We start from the raw sequence: 16,837 nt of genomic DNA, 5'->3' as shown, positions 1-16,837 counted from the left end.
GTAGACCCTGATTTGCCCTAGGACCAAGTTGGGGGCAGGTCACAGTGGACTCTAAGGCAGGAACGAGAAAGGAGAGCAGACCCCCAGAAATTCAGAATGCTTCTGTTGCTTACCGAGGGTTGTGAACATAGGTTTTCCCTCAAAATCCTTCTGGTTTGTAGGTGCTTCTAGAAAAATACCACAAGGGGTCCCAAGGCTTGACAAGGCCACCTGTAGCTAATTTACATAAGGCCACATGCTGAGAAGTGGAGCCCTTGGGGTCCACCCTAGTTCTGCCTGACTTGGGGCTCACGCTCAGGGGGAGGGTGACTATTGCCCCCTGTTCCTCCAGAGGGGTCGGGGAAGGTGGCATGGAGGAGACCATTCCTGGACTGAGACGTGAAGTGTATATGAGAGCTGGCGAGGAGGCGGTCGGGTACAGTGTCCTTGGCAGAAATAAATGCCGTGCGTATTATCAGAGACGCATGTCCGCAATTCTGAGAAGCCGGCGAAGCTGCTTATGAAAGGGCATTGGTGCTTCCTCATTCTGCTCTCTGTTTCCTCCCGACGTGGCACAAATAAATAGGAAGCGCCCAGGGCTCGCTGCTGCTTGGAGGCTCCCGAAGGAGGCTGCCTGAAGCCGATGCAGAGGTGAGGCTTCCTGCTGCAGAGCAGACACGGGCTCAAAGGAGGGGTTGTGGGGTCTCCAGACAGAGAGGGACAGGAGGAGAAGGAGCTGGGGTGGTATCTTGCTCTGGGGACCTGAGGAGGTAAGACTTGGCCCCCCTGGGAAGACTAGGTCGCCAACCCTGAGGCAGTTTGTAGGGGAGGGGGCACCCAGGACTGTGCCAGCCGGGGACACAGCCAGAGCTCTGGGAGGGTTAGGGTTAGGGCTGCTCTGGGGCTCTGTGAGGGTCAGTTTCGTCACTGGAGGTCTGGTGGCAGGGAGGACTCCCCTGAAAGCTCTACCTGGGGGTAAACACCCTGTTCCATCTTACTTTGCCACCCACAAGTTAGTTCTGTCCTTGTCCTGGGCTTTCAGCCACCCTTCTGTGGGATCGGGAGAGTGGGAGACATAACCCCTCTGTTCTCAATTAGAAATGGAGGGAGGAGAAACAGAGAGAGAGAGACAGACAGACAGACAGACAGACAGACAGACAGACAGACAAACAGAGACAGAGAGACAGAGACAGAGAGACACAGAGTGACAGAGAGACACAGCGAGAGAGACAGAGGCAGAGACAGAGGGACAGAGACAGAGTGCTGGATAACCTGGTTGTCCTGGGCCCGTCCCAAGTGAGCTTGTCAAGTTACACCCAGTACCGTGAGAAGTTCTGAATCACCCTCTCTCTCTCCAGCACTTCTTTATACTAGGTCCTGTAGATAAATTCTCTCTTTCTTTTTCTCTCTCTCTCCTTCTCTGTCCTTTTCTCTCTCTCTCTACTCTTTGTCCTCATCCTCTCCTTCTCTCACTCTTCTCTCTCGGTCTCTCTCTCGGTCTCTCTCTCGGTCTCTCTCTCTCTCTCCCTCTCTCCCTCTCTCTCTCTCTCTCATCACACTGTGCTCTGAACCACTATAGGTCATTTAGACTCAGGACCAGATGTGTGTGTTCTGTACCTAAGGTGCTGGCTGGGAGATGTCTCATCACACTGCAGGGGACCTGTCCCTGCTGGACGATTATACACTCAGCCCCTCTGCTGACTGGAGTCAGAGCCAGCCTGACCACTGTCACATCTCACAGCTCACAAACTGACTGGCTCATGCGTCCCTTAGGCCGTGTCCCACAGGTCGTACATTAACCATTGTTTGAGAGAAATCTCATGACCCACTGTGAATCCAAGAATTTGCTTGAGGCTCAGGCCCTGCTCAAACCCGGCACACAGTGCCTTTGAGCCTAATTTGGCAATGGAAAGGGACCTTCACCTACTTCTCTGTGGTGCAGCGCCTCTCCTCTCCCTACCTCTTTCTAAAGGGCTTTCAAAGAAGACGCCTTCTCTGTCTGCATGGCCTGCAATGTCTTTTCAGACCCTACCATGTGGTCGGCTCTAACAAGTCTTCTGCTGGACCCTGACATCCGGTACTGGAACCCGAGGGGTGTCGGTGATGCTGCTCCGTGAGCGCCTCCATTGCCGCCGCTCTCTCCTCATCTGACCCCAGACCTCCGTCCTTCCCTGGTGAGTCCCTGGGGTCTCCTAGGACATTCTGTCTGTCTGTCTGTGCCAGGAATCTTAGTGCTAAGTCACAGGGCCCACGGGGCCTGGGTGTGCTCCTTCACCTAGGCTTGCTGAGTATAGAGACACCTGTTCTCAGGCTCCAGCTACTGCTGGTGGCCTGGCTGCTCTTCAGGAAGGTCTTACCCTTGCGGCCTTTCCTCTAAATCAGTGTTTCTCAACCTGTGGGTCGCGACCCCAGCCCTTTCACAGGGGTAGCCTAAGATCATTAAAAAGCACAGATAATTACATTATGATTCATAACAGTAGCAAATTACAGTTATGAAGTAGCAATGGAAATAATTTTATGGCCGGGGTCACCACAACATGAGAAACTGTATTAAAGGGTCGCAGCGTTAGGAAGGTTGAGAACCACTGCTCTAGACCCTCTTGACCGGATTTTGTGATGGTATCACTCAGTCTCATCTGCCTAAGGACTCACCTCTCAGCTGCTTTCTGCAAAACTTCTACACACTTCAGCAGTCCCGGGAGAAATATATTAAAATTTATTAAACCTGAAATCCTGATTTCTTTAGCAACACTGACCACAGCACAAGTAGCCTGAAAACAGCTTCTTTGATTTTCCTAGGTTCCTTCACACTGTAAAAAGTAAGTGGCCCGAGACCCTTGAGCATTCTTCCTCCTCCATAACTGACGCTCTGTCACCCTAGGACCACATTCCAAATCATAAAAGGATCCCATCCGCTCTTAGGGACACAACTCTCTTTCCTGTTCTGTAGGGCTTTTCCCACTGCGTCTCTGTTCACAGCAACTGCTTTTATTGAAACTCTCACAGCAAATTTGACCTGGTGAATTGTTTCATTCCCATGCCTTGAGATTTTCCACCATGGCAGAGGGTGAGTGCCGGGGTATAGGAAGGTGTGTGTGTGTGTGTGTGTGTGTGTGTGTGTGTGTTCACACAGGGGACTGACTTGTAGCTTCACCAGACAGGTTCCTGGGCCTGACTGTAGGGGTTTCCCTCCTTAGAGGCCCTGCCAGAACATTTTTGCATATTCAGATTCTAACTTTATTAATTCATATCTTGCTTCTTTGTAGTTTCATGGTGAGTAAACTTTACACTCACCCCTGGCAACTCTCCCCCATCCATTCATCATTTTTAGTTTTATTGTGCCAAGCTGCTCATGTCCCAGCACTGTAGGAGAGGACATGGTTCATCAGTATTTAATGTCAAAGACACAGACACCTGATTGACTAAGGGTTAGGATAATCTAGAGTCATGGATGCTGGCGACATGTTACTGCACTTGTGTGTCTATAAGTAGATGTTCAGAAGTGGCTGCTTTTAAATTATCCAATAACATCTGGATAAGGAAGCTCAAATCCTCTGCTGAATTTGAAAAGTTCTGGCTTCAGCACATTCCTCCTAATCTGACTTATTTTTTTGAGGATCTCAGAGACATGGGCTTATTAACCGTCGCTTTGGGTTAGTGAATGGTTTAAACTAAACAAACACTGCTTACAGAAGTGCTGTGTGAACACACCACAAACAAACAAACAAACAAAGGAAAACCCCACAGTGGCCGTTTGGCATGCCAGTTAAGTCATTTCTAAGGATGGATAGTGGAAAATGTCTGCAGCATTTAGACACAGAAGCAATGTAGAGGACCAAACCCCTTTCAGATGAAGAAACCAACTGCAAAAGGTGTTGGCGTTTGTCCAAAGTTACCAATACCATCCCATTGGTATAAACCAATACAAAATAATCAACAGGAAATCCAGCACTTCTCCTAATGTGACTCTCAACGGCAATGTACCAGTCTTGGCTCCCGTTAGAATATAGTTTTTTTTTCCACACTAGTATTCTAAAAACCAAGTTTCCATGTATAACATATTTATATTATGTAATTTGTATATATAAATTAAAATACAAGCAGGTGTTGGGCTGTTGCTCCCCGACAGGGTGCCAAGTTCACCTCTTTCCATAAGGAATGATGGGATGTAGAGGACTCTTCGGCTCGCCTCTTGGCCAGCTCCACACTCGCTTCCACAGTCTTTGGTTGGTGAGACCCGTCAGCTCTCACTGCTGTGCCGCACCCACTGTTCAGGAACCTCTGGCAGAGGCTCTGGGCTCTTCACCAGCATCTTGTCTCCTTTCGTTCACTGTCCTCCACTGGAGTAAAGCTTCCCCCTCAGGGCCAGGTTTCCTTTCCTTTTGAGATGCAAGGGATGATTCGCCTCACTCCAGACAGGCTGTCTTTCTCAGGTTCCCCAGCATCAGTCAGTCTGTCCTACTCCAGAAACCCCTTTCCCACTTTGCTACACACACAAGGAACCTTTCCCACCACACTTTCTCAGGCTCTGCTTTGTGCCGCCTTTGTCTGTGTTTTCCCGGGGCCGATTTATTTCCTCTGTGGACTAGAACAGTTTCTATCCTGATGGTGTCTTGCAGCATCTCTGACTTGAGTCATATCCCAGAGGTGTGTTTAAAATACTAGCAGCAGGTGGTGGGGGGAGGGGGGCAGGAAGAGGGAGAAGAGGAGGATCTGTTTTTGTTATGTAAAATGAATAAAAAATTTCTTAATAATAAAAAAGAAAATAAGCCGGGCGTTGGTGGTGCACACCTTTAATCCCAGCACTTGGGAGGCAGAGCCAGGCGGATCTCTGTGAGTTTGAGGCCAGCCTGGGCTACCAAGTGAGCTCCAGGAAAGGCGCAAAGCTACATAGAGAAACCCTGTCTCGAAAAACAAAAACAAATAAATAAATAAATAAAATCAAGTATTAGCAGGTATTGTCATCCCACTAAAAAAGCTTCAGAAGGCGACGCCCTCCTTCCCTCCGAGTCTCAGTGCACAGGATGGAGTTCCCCTTTGTCCTGACCTTCATGTCTTTATCCACATGTTTGAGGGCCAACTCAGTCCATGTATCGTGTTTACTTACCTGTGATGAAAATACAGTTCCCTGGGTTTCTGTTCTGTTTTTCCTTTGTCAGGGTTAGGATGACTAGTGTCACATAAAATGTTTCCATCAACTGTCACTGTTTAGTTTGCTCTGTGTATGTGATCATGGATGCACGGGTGCACATGTGCATTCATGTGGAGGCCACACGACACCCTTGGTTATCCATCCTTAGGTACAATCCACCTTCTTTTGGAGACAGAGTCTCTCGAATGCCTGGAACTCAGGAGTAGCCGAGGCCGGCCGGTCAGCGAGTCCCTGGGATCTGCCTGTGTCTCTGTGTCTCCCCAGTGCTGGGACCAAAAGTGCATGCCACCGCACTGAGCTTTATCTTCATTGGCTTCTGGGCCTTGAACTCAGGTCCACATGCTTGCAAAGAAGACCCTTTACCCCCAAGCTACCGCTCCAGCCTTGTCTTCTGGTTTGGGTTTTGTTTTGCTTTGTGGTTTCTGGTTTCAATATTTTACTCAACCCCCAAGATTAAAGATGTGTTTTTAATGCTCTTCATGTTTTACTTTTGAGTTTCAGATCTTTAATCTTCTCTGGATTTGGAATGGAGGGTATGATGTAAAGAAACAGTTTAACTTAAAAGCATGGTTCCCTCATTAACCACAAGTCACCAGTCACAAGTGTTCAGAACCTCTCCCTCTCTGTGGCTGGAGACAGCATTCCATTTCTGAGATCTGACACACTTGGTTATATTCCTTATCATTTTTATTTTTTGCCTTCTCTGCTGTTACTCCTTTTTCTTTGCAAATGTATCATGCCTCTTTCTTCTGTTTCTTCTGATTCAGAATCAGCTCATCCAGGGCATTAAAAATCCTTCTATATCCTTCATTTCTGTTGCCTGAGCGTCAGGATTGTCCTCAGCATAACTGGTCACTGGAGACAGAGGTGGGACTTTCTCCCACGCCTGCCTTGGCCAGGAGGGGAGCCCTACAAGTCCCCTCTGGCTCTGGCACTGCCCTGAGTTTCAGGCAGACACACTCAGGACATCAGAACAGTTTGCAGGTTAACCATTTCCGTTGTCCTGTCAAGTAAACTGGTGCTATTGTCTCTTGCTGGGGATACACTGAGTAGACTTCTCAGTGACCCTCCTTCCCTGATCAAACGTTCCTTTTGTGACCACCATGTACTCTCCTTCAACAAATCAGTATCCAAAAGACTTGTGGAATTGTTTTTGTCTGGGGTAAATTTCTGTCTGCTACCCACCCCCCAAACATTCTACTTCTTCATAAACTCAGGAATTAGGACAAAGTAACACTTCTGTTTCCCCCCTTTTCTCCTCAGCCTTCCTCTCTCTACGCTTACCCTTCATCCTCAGTGACTTTTAACCCTTACTTGTTCCGTTTTGTTTAAGACAGATTCTCACAGTGTTGCCCAGGCTAGCCCCAACTCCAAATCTGAAATAATTCTGCCTCAGCCTCCCTAGTAGCTGGTACTGAATGCACACCATGGCCCTGACTCAATCCTTACATGTGAACAACCCCTCCTAATTATAAATATAACTCTACGCCAGCACTTGGGCTTAATTAACATGTTGTGTCCTCCTAAAGGTAGTTTTCATTTCTCCTCCACCTCAGCCTCAAAGCCGCCACCCCCCCCCCCCCCCCCCCCGCCTTAGTCATCTGAGCTTTGCCTCCCCTTAGTCATCTGAGCTTTGACCCCGCCCTCCCCACTGCTGTGTGTTCTCACTGTTGTTTCACACACTGGCTTTTCTTCCCAGCTGAACTAGTGTCTCTGTTCCGATATGGCATGCTGGCTTGCTTGGAATCTGTCTTTCCTGAAGACAAACAGCTAAAATAACTTTTTCAGGAAATATCTGAAGATTCTTCCAGCCTCCGTGTAACCAAACACTTTGATTGACCCTAAACAGCAAGTAGAACTTGGTCTTTTTAACTTGTTTTTATTGTTGTTTATGTGGCACAGGGCACACATGGACCTCAGCAAGTGTGGAGGGCAGAGGATAATTTTCTGGGCTCAGTTCTCTCCACTATGGAACCTAGGACTTGAACTCACATTGTCGGGCTTTTGCAAATACTTTTACCTGCTACATCTCCCTGTCTCCTCAGTGTGTGGTTAGAAACCAGGGTCCCTCCTGAGAAACTGTGTGCTAATGTGACCTTTGTCCTGCTGGAAGCAGCTTGCTGTTCGTTTCCTTCTGGAAGCTTCTCTAGGGTTGCCCTTCTATTCTTAAAAGACTGAATGTTCACATTAGTGCATAAGTGAATGTCATGTTACCATGGGGGAACTTCAAGGTTTGAACTCGGTCTCTGTCCCTTATCCAGCAGCCCCCTCTTTGAGTCAAGTTTCTCCCTCTTGTTTCTGGGTTAGCAGACAGTCATCTCCTTTATATCCAGAGGGCATTTCCTGGTACATTTTGCTTGCATATAGAAACTCTCACAAATGGTGCATAACTCCACAGGTGTTTAATTTTCCCCTCACATAAAGAGACACCAGGAGCAGATCTTGGGCTGTGGTAGTCACTCTAGAGTGACAAGAGGAAGCCTGATTCTCTTCCTATTGCACGTTCCTTGGGTGTGACTTCCATCCTTACCTCATGATCCAAAACAGCTGCTGGAGTTCCACCCATCACTTCTGAGATACAGGTTAGAGAATGAAAGAAAAGAAGAAGGGAAAATAAATCAGACCTTTTCCCTCGCAAGTCCGTGTCTTTTAAGTGACCTTTGGGAAAGATACATCTAGGGCTCCACTCACATCTCCCTGGACAGCATTTAGTTTTGAGACCATGCCTAGTGTCGGGAGAGAGTGAGGACATTGTCTTTTATTCTGTGCAAATTGAGACAAGAAGGCAAGGCACAGCTGGGCAGCTGGCACATGGGCACATGTGTCCCTGATCCTCTGCCTCTGCTTGGTTTCTTTCTCAGAGCTTCCATGGTGCTGCAGACCGTGTCCCCTGCTGTCCATGTCCTCACCTTCGCACATCCTCCCCAGTCAGGTGCTTGTCTGTGGGCTCCCTTCTGTGACTGACCCATCACTGCATGATTTTCCAAACCCCTGGGTCTCTGTCTTCAGACATCTTGTTTTGACAACAGCAGTCTGTTTAAATGGCTCTCGGCTCTGCAGTAACCAAGGATGCAGGCTCAGAACTTCAACTTTTCCTGTCCTTGGGCTCTGTCTGGTAATAAAAGTATGTCAGAGCAGTCTGTGTTGGAGCAGACACAGGACACGTCCACCACCACCAATCAGGAAATACGACCTCCCAGGGAAGCACAGTTAGAGAAGGAGAGACCTAAGCTAAGCCTGGGCTCAGTTCCAGCCTGTCTCTCACAGCTGTGACATCATGGGCCTGTCACTCAACATCCCTGTACTGTTTCCTGTCTTCAAGGACTGTAACAGCTGCCTTCATCCCGATGTGTTAATTTTTGCAAAGCTCTCTGCCCACTCCCTGGCTGATGGTGGGCATTGAACCTTAGTCGGGTGCTAATGTAAATTCTCTGTGTGTATTTAAATACTCTTCTCCTATTTTTCCACGACACAGCTGTATTGTCGTTTCAGTCAACGATGAAAACTTGTTCTTAATGGTTTAAAGTGTTAGGGACTGAGGACCCATGTCCCCCAAAACTCTTATTTTGAAACTGCATCCCAAATGAGAGAATGCCAGAGATGGGGCTTTTGGTGAGTAAAGGGGTCTCCGGATAAGAGCCCTTTGAGGGGATCAGTGCCCTTATATTACACATCCCAGAAAACTCCCTTGATGTTTCCACTATGGCGGTAGCAGTGAGAAGCCCATGAGGAAGAGGCCTCATCAGACCTCAAACCTGCGTGTGCCTTGCCCTTGGCCTCGCCACTTTCCAGAACTTCAAGAAATAAATGTCTGTGGTTTTTATGAACTGTTCAGTCAGTGATGTTCTGTGACAGAAATCCTCCCAGATTAAGACATTGGGGTATCTTTGTAGGGTTTTGTTTTGGTTTTGGGTTTTTTTTCCATGTTGTCCTTTGCTAGGTGACTCTGCTGACTTTATAAAAGGCAGGGGGTTGGGCTTCCAAGTACCTCCATCACTCTTTGTCTCAGAATCCTTTGATTCCATTAAGCTTAGACAGCTCAAGGGTGCAGGCTTCAATGGTTTGATGTGACTGCATCCTTAGTCTGTAATTTCTTAATTAGCCTCTCGTTTGGGGAGTGGTGTGGGATAGAGGTTTGGGATTTGTGTGTGTGCCGCTATTATGTGTCAGTCATGTTATCATTTTCAAAGGGAATATTCCATCATTTTACATTGTTTACTGATTCCTCTTTCATTTATGTAGAGCCTTCTGGGGTAAAATTACACTTGTTCTAGTCAAGGTGTGCACTGACTAGATAGGTAGATGATTGCTAGGTAAGAGATAGGTGAGATAGATAAGGCAAGATAATTGATTGATAGGTAGATAGATAAGACAGATAGATAAATTGATAGAAATGGAGAGGTAGAGATATGAATACATAGATTGGTGGATGGATGGATGGATGGATAGATAGATAGATAGATAGATAGATAGATAGATAGATAGATAGATGATTGTGTTTTGCTACATATCCATGGCATTACTTGTCTGCTTGTATCTTGCTCCTCCTTAGGCGGGGGCTAGGTGCTTCTTTCTATTCTCCCTTCTCTCTTTATCTCAGCTTGAATTTCCTGCCTGCCTCTAATCTGCCTAGTCATGGGCCAAAACAGCTTTATTTATTAGCCAATGGGAGCAACACATCTTCACAGCCTACAGAAAGACATCCCATATCATTCCCCCTTTTCTATCTAATCAAAATGGAAGGTTTTAATTTTAACATAGCAAAATTACATATAATAGACCAGTTATCAAGCAGGAATTATTGTTACAATATGTAGTCAATTTGTATTTGGTAAAATTAAAGAAAATATTTTACCATCCTATATTTGTGAGTCTAAGGTTTCATATCTTACTTATCTTTTATCATGACCAAGGAAAATTATAACTATTTAGTCTTCAACTACATCAAAGACCCTAGAAGGATATAATATTACCTAAGTAAATAGGAAGTGCATTGTATGCAACTTCTGAAATTCTAGAATGACAGAGACAGCTGGCTACCTGGACAGCCTTCCAAAGTTCCTCTGTAACATTGGGGCATCCATCTTCAGCCTGTAGGTCTATAGTTTTTTAGTTACTTCTCCCTGTGTCCTGCAGAATATCTGGCAGTCTCTTTTGCAAAGCAGCAACCTGAAGGATCATCCTGCCTTGTTTTGGCAAAATTTAGTGGTCATTTTTTCATGGGTCCTGCATGCCCAGTCTATATAACATACTGTCAAGCAGTCCAGACAGAGCGGTTCTTTGCCCAGCAGGCAATTTTGTGCCAAGAAAGAAAATAAGTGTCTTCGATGCCCATCTTCCTCTTTGAAATAAATTGGTGCTGCCAGGAGCAGATGTGTCTCACTGTCCAGAAAGTCTAAGTTTTTAAAACATTTTAAATGCCATATTCTGTAAGTTTTTGAAGTGTTTGAAGACTACCTACCTAATTGAAAAAACTAAAACCTAAAAAACTTAACTAGCATGACAATAATAAGTTTTATCCTAGATGACAATTAATCTTTCTTTCTTTCTTTTTTCATTTTTTTTCAAGACAGGGTTTCTCTGTGTAGTTTTGGTACCTGTCCTGGATCTCGCTCTGTAGACCAGGCTGGCCTTGAACTCACAGAGATCTGCCTAGCTCTGCCTCCCAAGTGCTGGGATTAAAGGCATGTACCAAAGAAACCCAGTTAATCTGTATTTCTTAATTATATATTATAATTTTAAATGAGCTGCATAAATATACTTTAAACAAGAGTAGAAATATATATATATACAGTATAAGAAAATTAAATTTGTAATTAACTAAAATCTATAGCAATATAAAACATTTTAAACAAGTTGTTGCTCTTTAAAAGTAGATTTAATAATCTACCCTTTCATCCTATCATATTTATAATAGCCCCTTTCCTTCTTTATAAAGAGATTGCATTTATAATCAACCTCCTTTAAATAAAAATAAGCATTTATAAACAATATTTGGGGAATTTAGGCATAGCTTTTTTTTTTTTACTACTTCCTGATGATTGGGGATGATGGTAATCTTATAGGGATCCTGAGAAAATTAGGAATTGCAGTTAAATCTTGGCTGCAGTAGTCTGTGAGGATGGATTGTCTCAGCCAGTGGCTTTGAAGCTGATTTTGGATGTTGGATCATCTGGCTGTTTTGTCATTAGAGACCTTTCAGGAGGTCTTGGCTGGTCAAACTGTATTAGCCTGGAAGAAATTCACAGGTTCTCATCTTCTGTGGAAACAAATGCAGAGCATCTTTTCCAAATCAATGAATCCTTAGACACAAGTTTTGAAATCAAGCTACCTTTAAAATATATATATATATTATATATTTTATATATTATTTATATATTATATATATATATATATATATATATATATATATATATATATATATATATATATTAGGCTGGGCGGTGGTGGCGCATGCCTTTAATCCCAGCACTTGGTGGGCAGAGGCAGGTGGATCTCTGTGAGTTCAAGGCCAGCCTGGGCTACAGAATGAGTTCCAGGAAAGGAGCAAAGCTACACAGAGAAACCTTGTCTAGAAAAAAACCAATATATATTTATTTATTTAACTCAGTAGTCTTTACAATCAAATGTCTTTCTGCAGTTAAAAATCCCAAAGACAATATAATCTAGTCTCTCTATGTGATTTTCATCTTTATGTAGCTTGTTATATTACTTTTATTGTCTCTTTAAAGACTATTTTTAAAAACTATTTCTTTATATAACTGTCTAGTCTCCTTTTCCTCTCTCTTTCAAGCCCAAGTACATTTTTACATTTAATGTAAACTATTTAGAGGTTTATTCCTTCTGAATCTGTCTTCTGTGTATCTTTAACCTTTTTCTGATCATTGCAAACAGAAGTGTGGCTAAGATCTAAGCTGCAGCCTGGCTGCTGACTCCGCCCACTTCAGCTTCCCAACATGATGGAGGTACCCAGGAGAGTCACATTTACCCCGCCAACTCTGGGGTTCATGCTGCCACCTGGTAGTGTGCAGCTGGTCCATAAACCCTTTTTGTCTGTATGAGTAAAAGCTAAATCCGCCATGTAGCATGCTACGCAGCTTGGAGATAGCTCTGTGTACCAATGTGGGAATCCACTGTGCTGTGCTCCAGCCCAAATGCTGCAGCGACTCTGTACCATGGCCCACATGAGAGACACAAGTTGGAAGCTGTTTTGAGCTCTGTTATTGTGTGTTTAGAAGCCCTTTTTAAACTCTTTTAGGCTTTATAGGAATTCGAGAGCCCCACATTGGGCACCAAATGTAGTGGTACGTTTCTCCAGTCATACGTGGACCTGCAGTCCCACCTGACCCCCACCCCCCCTCCCCGATCCTGCAGCCACTTATAAAATAATCACTCAGAGGTGTAATATTATTTGCAAACTATATGGCCTATGGCAGGCTTCTTACTAGCTAGCCCTTTCATCTTAAATTAACCCATTTCTGTTAATCTATGTTTTGCCATGTGGCCACGTGTTGTTACCGGTCTGCTGGTACCTTGCTGCTCCTTGGGCAGTGGCTAGGCATCTCTCCCTACTCCCCTTTCTTCTCTCTGTATCTCTACTTGGATTTCCCACCTGCCTCTAAGTTGCCTTGCCATAGGCCAAAACAGCTTTATTTATTAGCCAATGGGAGCAACACATCTTCACAGCACACAGAAAGACATCCCACAGCAGATGATAGAGATAAATAGACGATATATGGATAGATAGATGATAGATCTATAAATAGACAGATAGATGATACATAAATGTGTAGACAGACACAGATACATTATTACATATTCATGGATGGAAAGAAAAATGGACAGGTGTGTACATACATAGATGGAAGGATGGGTAGATAGATGGGTAATTTATAGATGCAAAGGTAGACAGATGCATTGATAGACAGGTGATAGATGGACAGACAGGTGTGAGTGCTCTGTGTGCCTTGACTGAAGTTTCCAGTGACCTTGTAGGAGAAGGGGCCACACGGCAACTGCTCTGCTCCTCTGGTACTTCCCAGATGAACCAAAGAAAATGAGGAAATCCCCAGGCTTCAGAGAAAGGGGAACTGGGAAGGAGAGGGGCCTGAGGGAGGACAGATGGTAAACGGAGCAGAGGCGGGGGGAGCACCAGGCTCTGCATGTGCTAGAGAAGGGGCAGGTGTGTGTGTGTGTGCGTGTGTGTGTGTGTGTGTGTGTGTGTGCGCGCGTGTGTGTGTGTGTGTGTGTGTGTCTGTGTGTGTGTCTGTGTGTGTGTGTTGTGTGTGTGTGTCTGTGTGTGTGTGTGCGTGTGTGTGTGTGTGTGTGTGTGTGTGTGTCTGTGTGTCTGTGTGTGTGTGTGTCTATGTCTGTGTGTGTGTGTCTATGTCTGTGTGTGTGTGTTGTGTGTGTGTGTCTGTGTGTGTGTGTGCGTGTGTGTGTGTGTGTGTGTGTGTGTCTGTGTGTCTGTGTGTGTGTGTCTATGTCTGCATGTGTGTCTATGTCTGTGTGTGTGTGTGTCTATGTCTGTGTGTGTGTCTATGTCTGTGTGTGCGCGCGTGTGTGTGTGTGTCTGTGTGTGTGTGTGTATATGTGTGTGTGTGTGTGTGAGTGTGTGTGTGTTTGTGCAGAGACAGAGACAAGGCAGCCATCAGACCTGGCTCCCTCAAAGGTGTGGGTCTCAGCTCCTCCGTGGGGCCTGGTTCAAGAGAAACAGCCTCATTTCCATCTCAGGGCGCTGCCCCATGGTCTGAGGGGCATGCTGCCTCTGAAGCCAACAGCCCCACCTCTCTCATGGTCATGCTTTAGGCCAACGAGGCTTAAGGGAAGGGAAAAGTCCCGGGCACCACACATCAGGACCTATTGTTTGGGTTCTGGCCATTGGCATCATCCCTGTCCTGGGCAGCTCTCAGCCTACACACCCTTCTGCAGTCTGTGAGTTAAGAATCATAAGACCTGTAACACGAGTGTGGTCCAACCCCCAGCCAGGCAGCGACACAGCACCCCAGAACAATGAGGACACCACCCTGCCCATAGCTACAGTCCACTGTGCAGCCACCTCAAGTCCCAGAATGGACCAGCAGATGGCACTGACCTGGGGGCTGCTCTACATGGCCCTGGTGGCTCTCTGCTGGGGACATGGTGTGACAGAGGCACAAGGTAAGTCTGGAGGCCCCTTCCCTTTCCATCCTTCTTTTTAGCTGAGACTGGGAGGAGCCACGCCCACCATATCCCCCCGAAGTTCCAGACCCCAGGAGCTCCAGCCACTGTACCCATCTCTGTCTTCCTTTTCCTCCTTTCCCTCATTTTTATCCTTTTCCTCCCTCATGACTCCCCTGGGTCCTTCTCTTCACTGTTCTCCAGCTTCCTGCTCATCCTTGACCTGGAGCATCCGGCCCAATGGTGTCCCTCTGTACACATAGGGCTCAGTCCAAGCTCCAGTGAGCCAGCATCTTCTCTGCCCCTCACCCAGACACTCTGCTCCTCTGAGGGTTTCAGGATCTCCTAACCCTTGTTTTTGGCGACTCTGACCTAAAACCCTCCCGCTACAATATCTCTAGCTCTCTCCTCTCCTCAGAGGCCTTATGGAATATTTAGAGGCTCCTGAGGCTGGAAGACTGTCCTCAGTGCCACTTAGAAGTCCTCCATGACAATGTGGGAGCCACATCCCCTTTCCCAAGCCCAGGTTCAGAGAACAAATCAGCAGATCCGGACCCTGGACAGGGAGAGGCTGCTACATTTCAAGGTCACTGTGTGTATCCTTCCAAGTACACCTCAGAGAACAGGGCAGGCCAGAGCAATGCTCCAGTGTGGGCCTGTGCAGCCAGGACGTGCAGTCACAGCTGAGAATCCACTGCACACTCACGATCTCTGCAAGAGAGCAGAGTCCCCAACACAGCCCCACCAGGCTCAGGGCCCTCCATCTGTCTGGTCACCAGGGTGGGCCGCAGCAGGAAGCTGGAGATGCTGGTGCTTAAAAGAGTTGTGGGAACCCAGGCTTCACGGTGCATGGCTTTAACTGCAGCGCTCAGGAGACACAGGCGGGGGGGATCTCTGTGAGTTCCAGGACAGCCTGGTCTACATGGCAAGTTTCAGTACAGCCAGGGTGACACAGTAAGACCATGTCTCAAAAAAACAAAAACAAAAATGAACAAACAAAACCAGGGGGCAGGGGGCACTGGAGGGAGGTGGTGACTGTCCTTCTTATCTCCTCAGAGACTGTCCCTCTGCAGACTCTGCAATGCTACAATGACTACACCAGCCGCATCATCTGCAGCTGGGCCGACATGGAGGACGACCAGGGCCTCATGAACATGACCCTCTATCGCAAGCTAGAAAAGTGAGTACCACTGAGTCCATTGGGATTACAACACAAGGACCATGCTGCCACCAACCCCCTCCACCCCGGCATCACCAATCATGTGCAGCCACCATCCCTGGTCACCTTGCCTCTGTGCTGCACTGCCCCCCAGCCCCTGCAGTGGCCGCAGCAGTCTCCTGCCCTGAGCATCCTGTCCCTACTCCTCTGCTCCTTACACAGCCTCCTCTCAGGAGCTCACACTTCCTCACGTCTTCCCAGGATTTCTTTCCTGGCCGGACTCCCCCAGGATTTGGCTATCTCCAAGGCAACCAAACTGCACCTGTCACTCAGAAATACCCCAAGTCAAATGGCCCAGCCTGGGCCCTCATCTACCAACCCGCCCAGGATGACCTCCTTGTAGTTCACCTTCACGTGACTCAAAGCCGCCACACTCACTAAGGTCCTTTGGTGTCTCTGACAGCTCCTTCTGGTCTTTGCTTCCCTTTTCTCCTCTGTCCACTGCAGAGTGTGAGATCTGTAAATAAGGCCCTGGCTTCTTATCCATATGCAGTCTTTAGAGAGCCCACCATGGGCCATGAGCAGAGACGCTCAGATGAGGATCCACCATTTCTAGTCCAACACCATAAGCCAAATTCTGCCCTTGACTCCGACTCCACGTCTCACTTTGTTAATTGGGAAGAATGGTAGCTTGACTCATGACCGGGAGGGCTGGTTGAAAATGGCTTCTACCTCCTTTCCTGCCTCTCAGTGAACACTACTATGTTTGTCCCCCAGTGAGATGCAGTCTGAGCAACACAGACACCATCACCATCCAAACTACTTACAGTCACCAGGATGACACCATCTCCCCAATCCATCACCCCAAGTCTTTTCTTGGCCCCTTACTCAGTGAAATCCTTTGAATCCTGCACCAAAACAAGTCCCCCCTTTCCTTCACTTATGTCCCGACATGCTTGTTATTAACACACACAATGAAAGCCTCGTTCCTTGTGACAGGGCTCAGGACTGTTTTGCTTGCGGCAGGAAAGCCAACACTCAGGGACAAGTGGTTAGGGCCAGGGAAAGACTGATGACCAAGTGTACAAACCGAACAAGATTCCAGGGACAGAGTTGGCAGAGACCACTGTGTGTGGGTGTCAAAGTGTAGGACTTCTGGAGGGACTTGGGGAGAGGGTCCCTTTGGTCTCAGGTGCGCTTCGAGGCAGTTACCAAGTGGTCATGAGTTTCAGTGTGATCGGGGTTTCAGACACACGTGCTGCAATTATATGAAGGTCATTGGGTCATGGATGTCCTGGGCACTGCACATCTAGAGAGATATTATTAATCTGTCATGTTGTTGGGTTTTTTGTTGGTTTGTTTTTGATTTTGTAATTAGGCTCTGAGGC

General features: G+C 46.8%; 1 protein-coding gene across 3 annotated transcripts in view; it reads left to right on the top strand.

Moving 5' to 3' along the window:
- The first annotated feature begins 542 nt into the window (after positions 1 to 542).
- LOC114694224 (cytokine receptor common subunit beta-like) overlaps positions 543 to 16,837 on the top strand; it is a 29,346-nt gene continuing 13,051 nt past the window's right edge. Inside the window, exons 1-4 of one of the 3 annotated variants that reach the window (XM_028871069.2) lie at positions 543 to 630; positions 2,005 to 2,153; positions 14,120 to 14,290; positions 15,347 to 15,470. In XM_028871069.2, the coding sequence (XP_028726902.1) occupies positions 14,203 to 14,290; positions 15,347 to 15,470 (212 nt within the window). In that variant the 5' untranslated portion in view covers positions 543 to 630; positions 2,005 to 2,153; positions 14,120 to 14,202. Of the gene's footprint in view, positions 631 to 1,951; positions 2,154 to 14,115; positions 14,291 to 15,346; positions 15,471 to 16,837 lie in introns of all 3 variants that reach the window. The other 2 variants (XM_037197643.1, XM_037197644.1) reach the window with 2 other exon arrangements.

The sequence above is a fragment of the Peromyscus leucopus genome, chromosome 20, assembly GCF_004664715.2.
Source record: "Peromyscus leucopus breed LL Stock chromosome 20, UCI_PerLeu_2.1, whole genome shotgun sequence".
NCBI classification, from domain to species: domain Eukaryota; kingdom Metazoa; phylum Chordata; class Mammalia; order Rodentia; family Cricetidae; genus Peromyscus; species Peromyscus leucopus.
The sequence above is the reverse complement of the archived record's forward strand: the minus strand, read 5'-3'. Positions and strand labels throughout refer to the sequence as shown.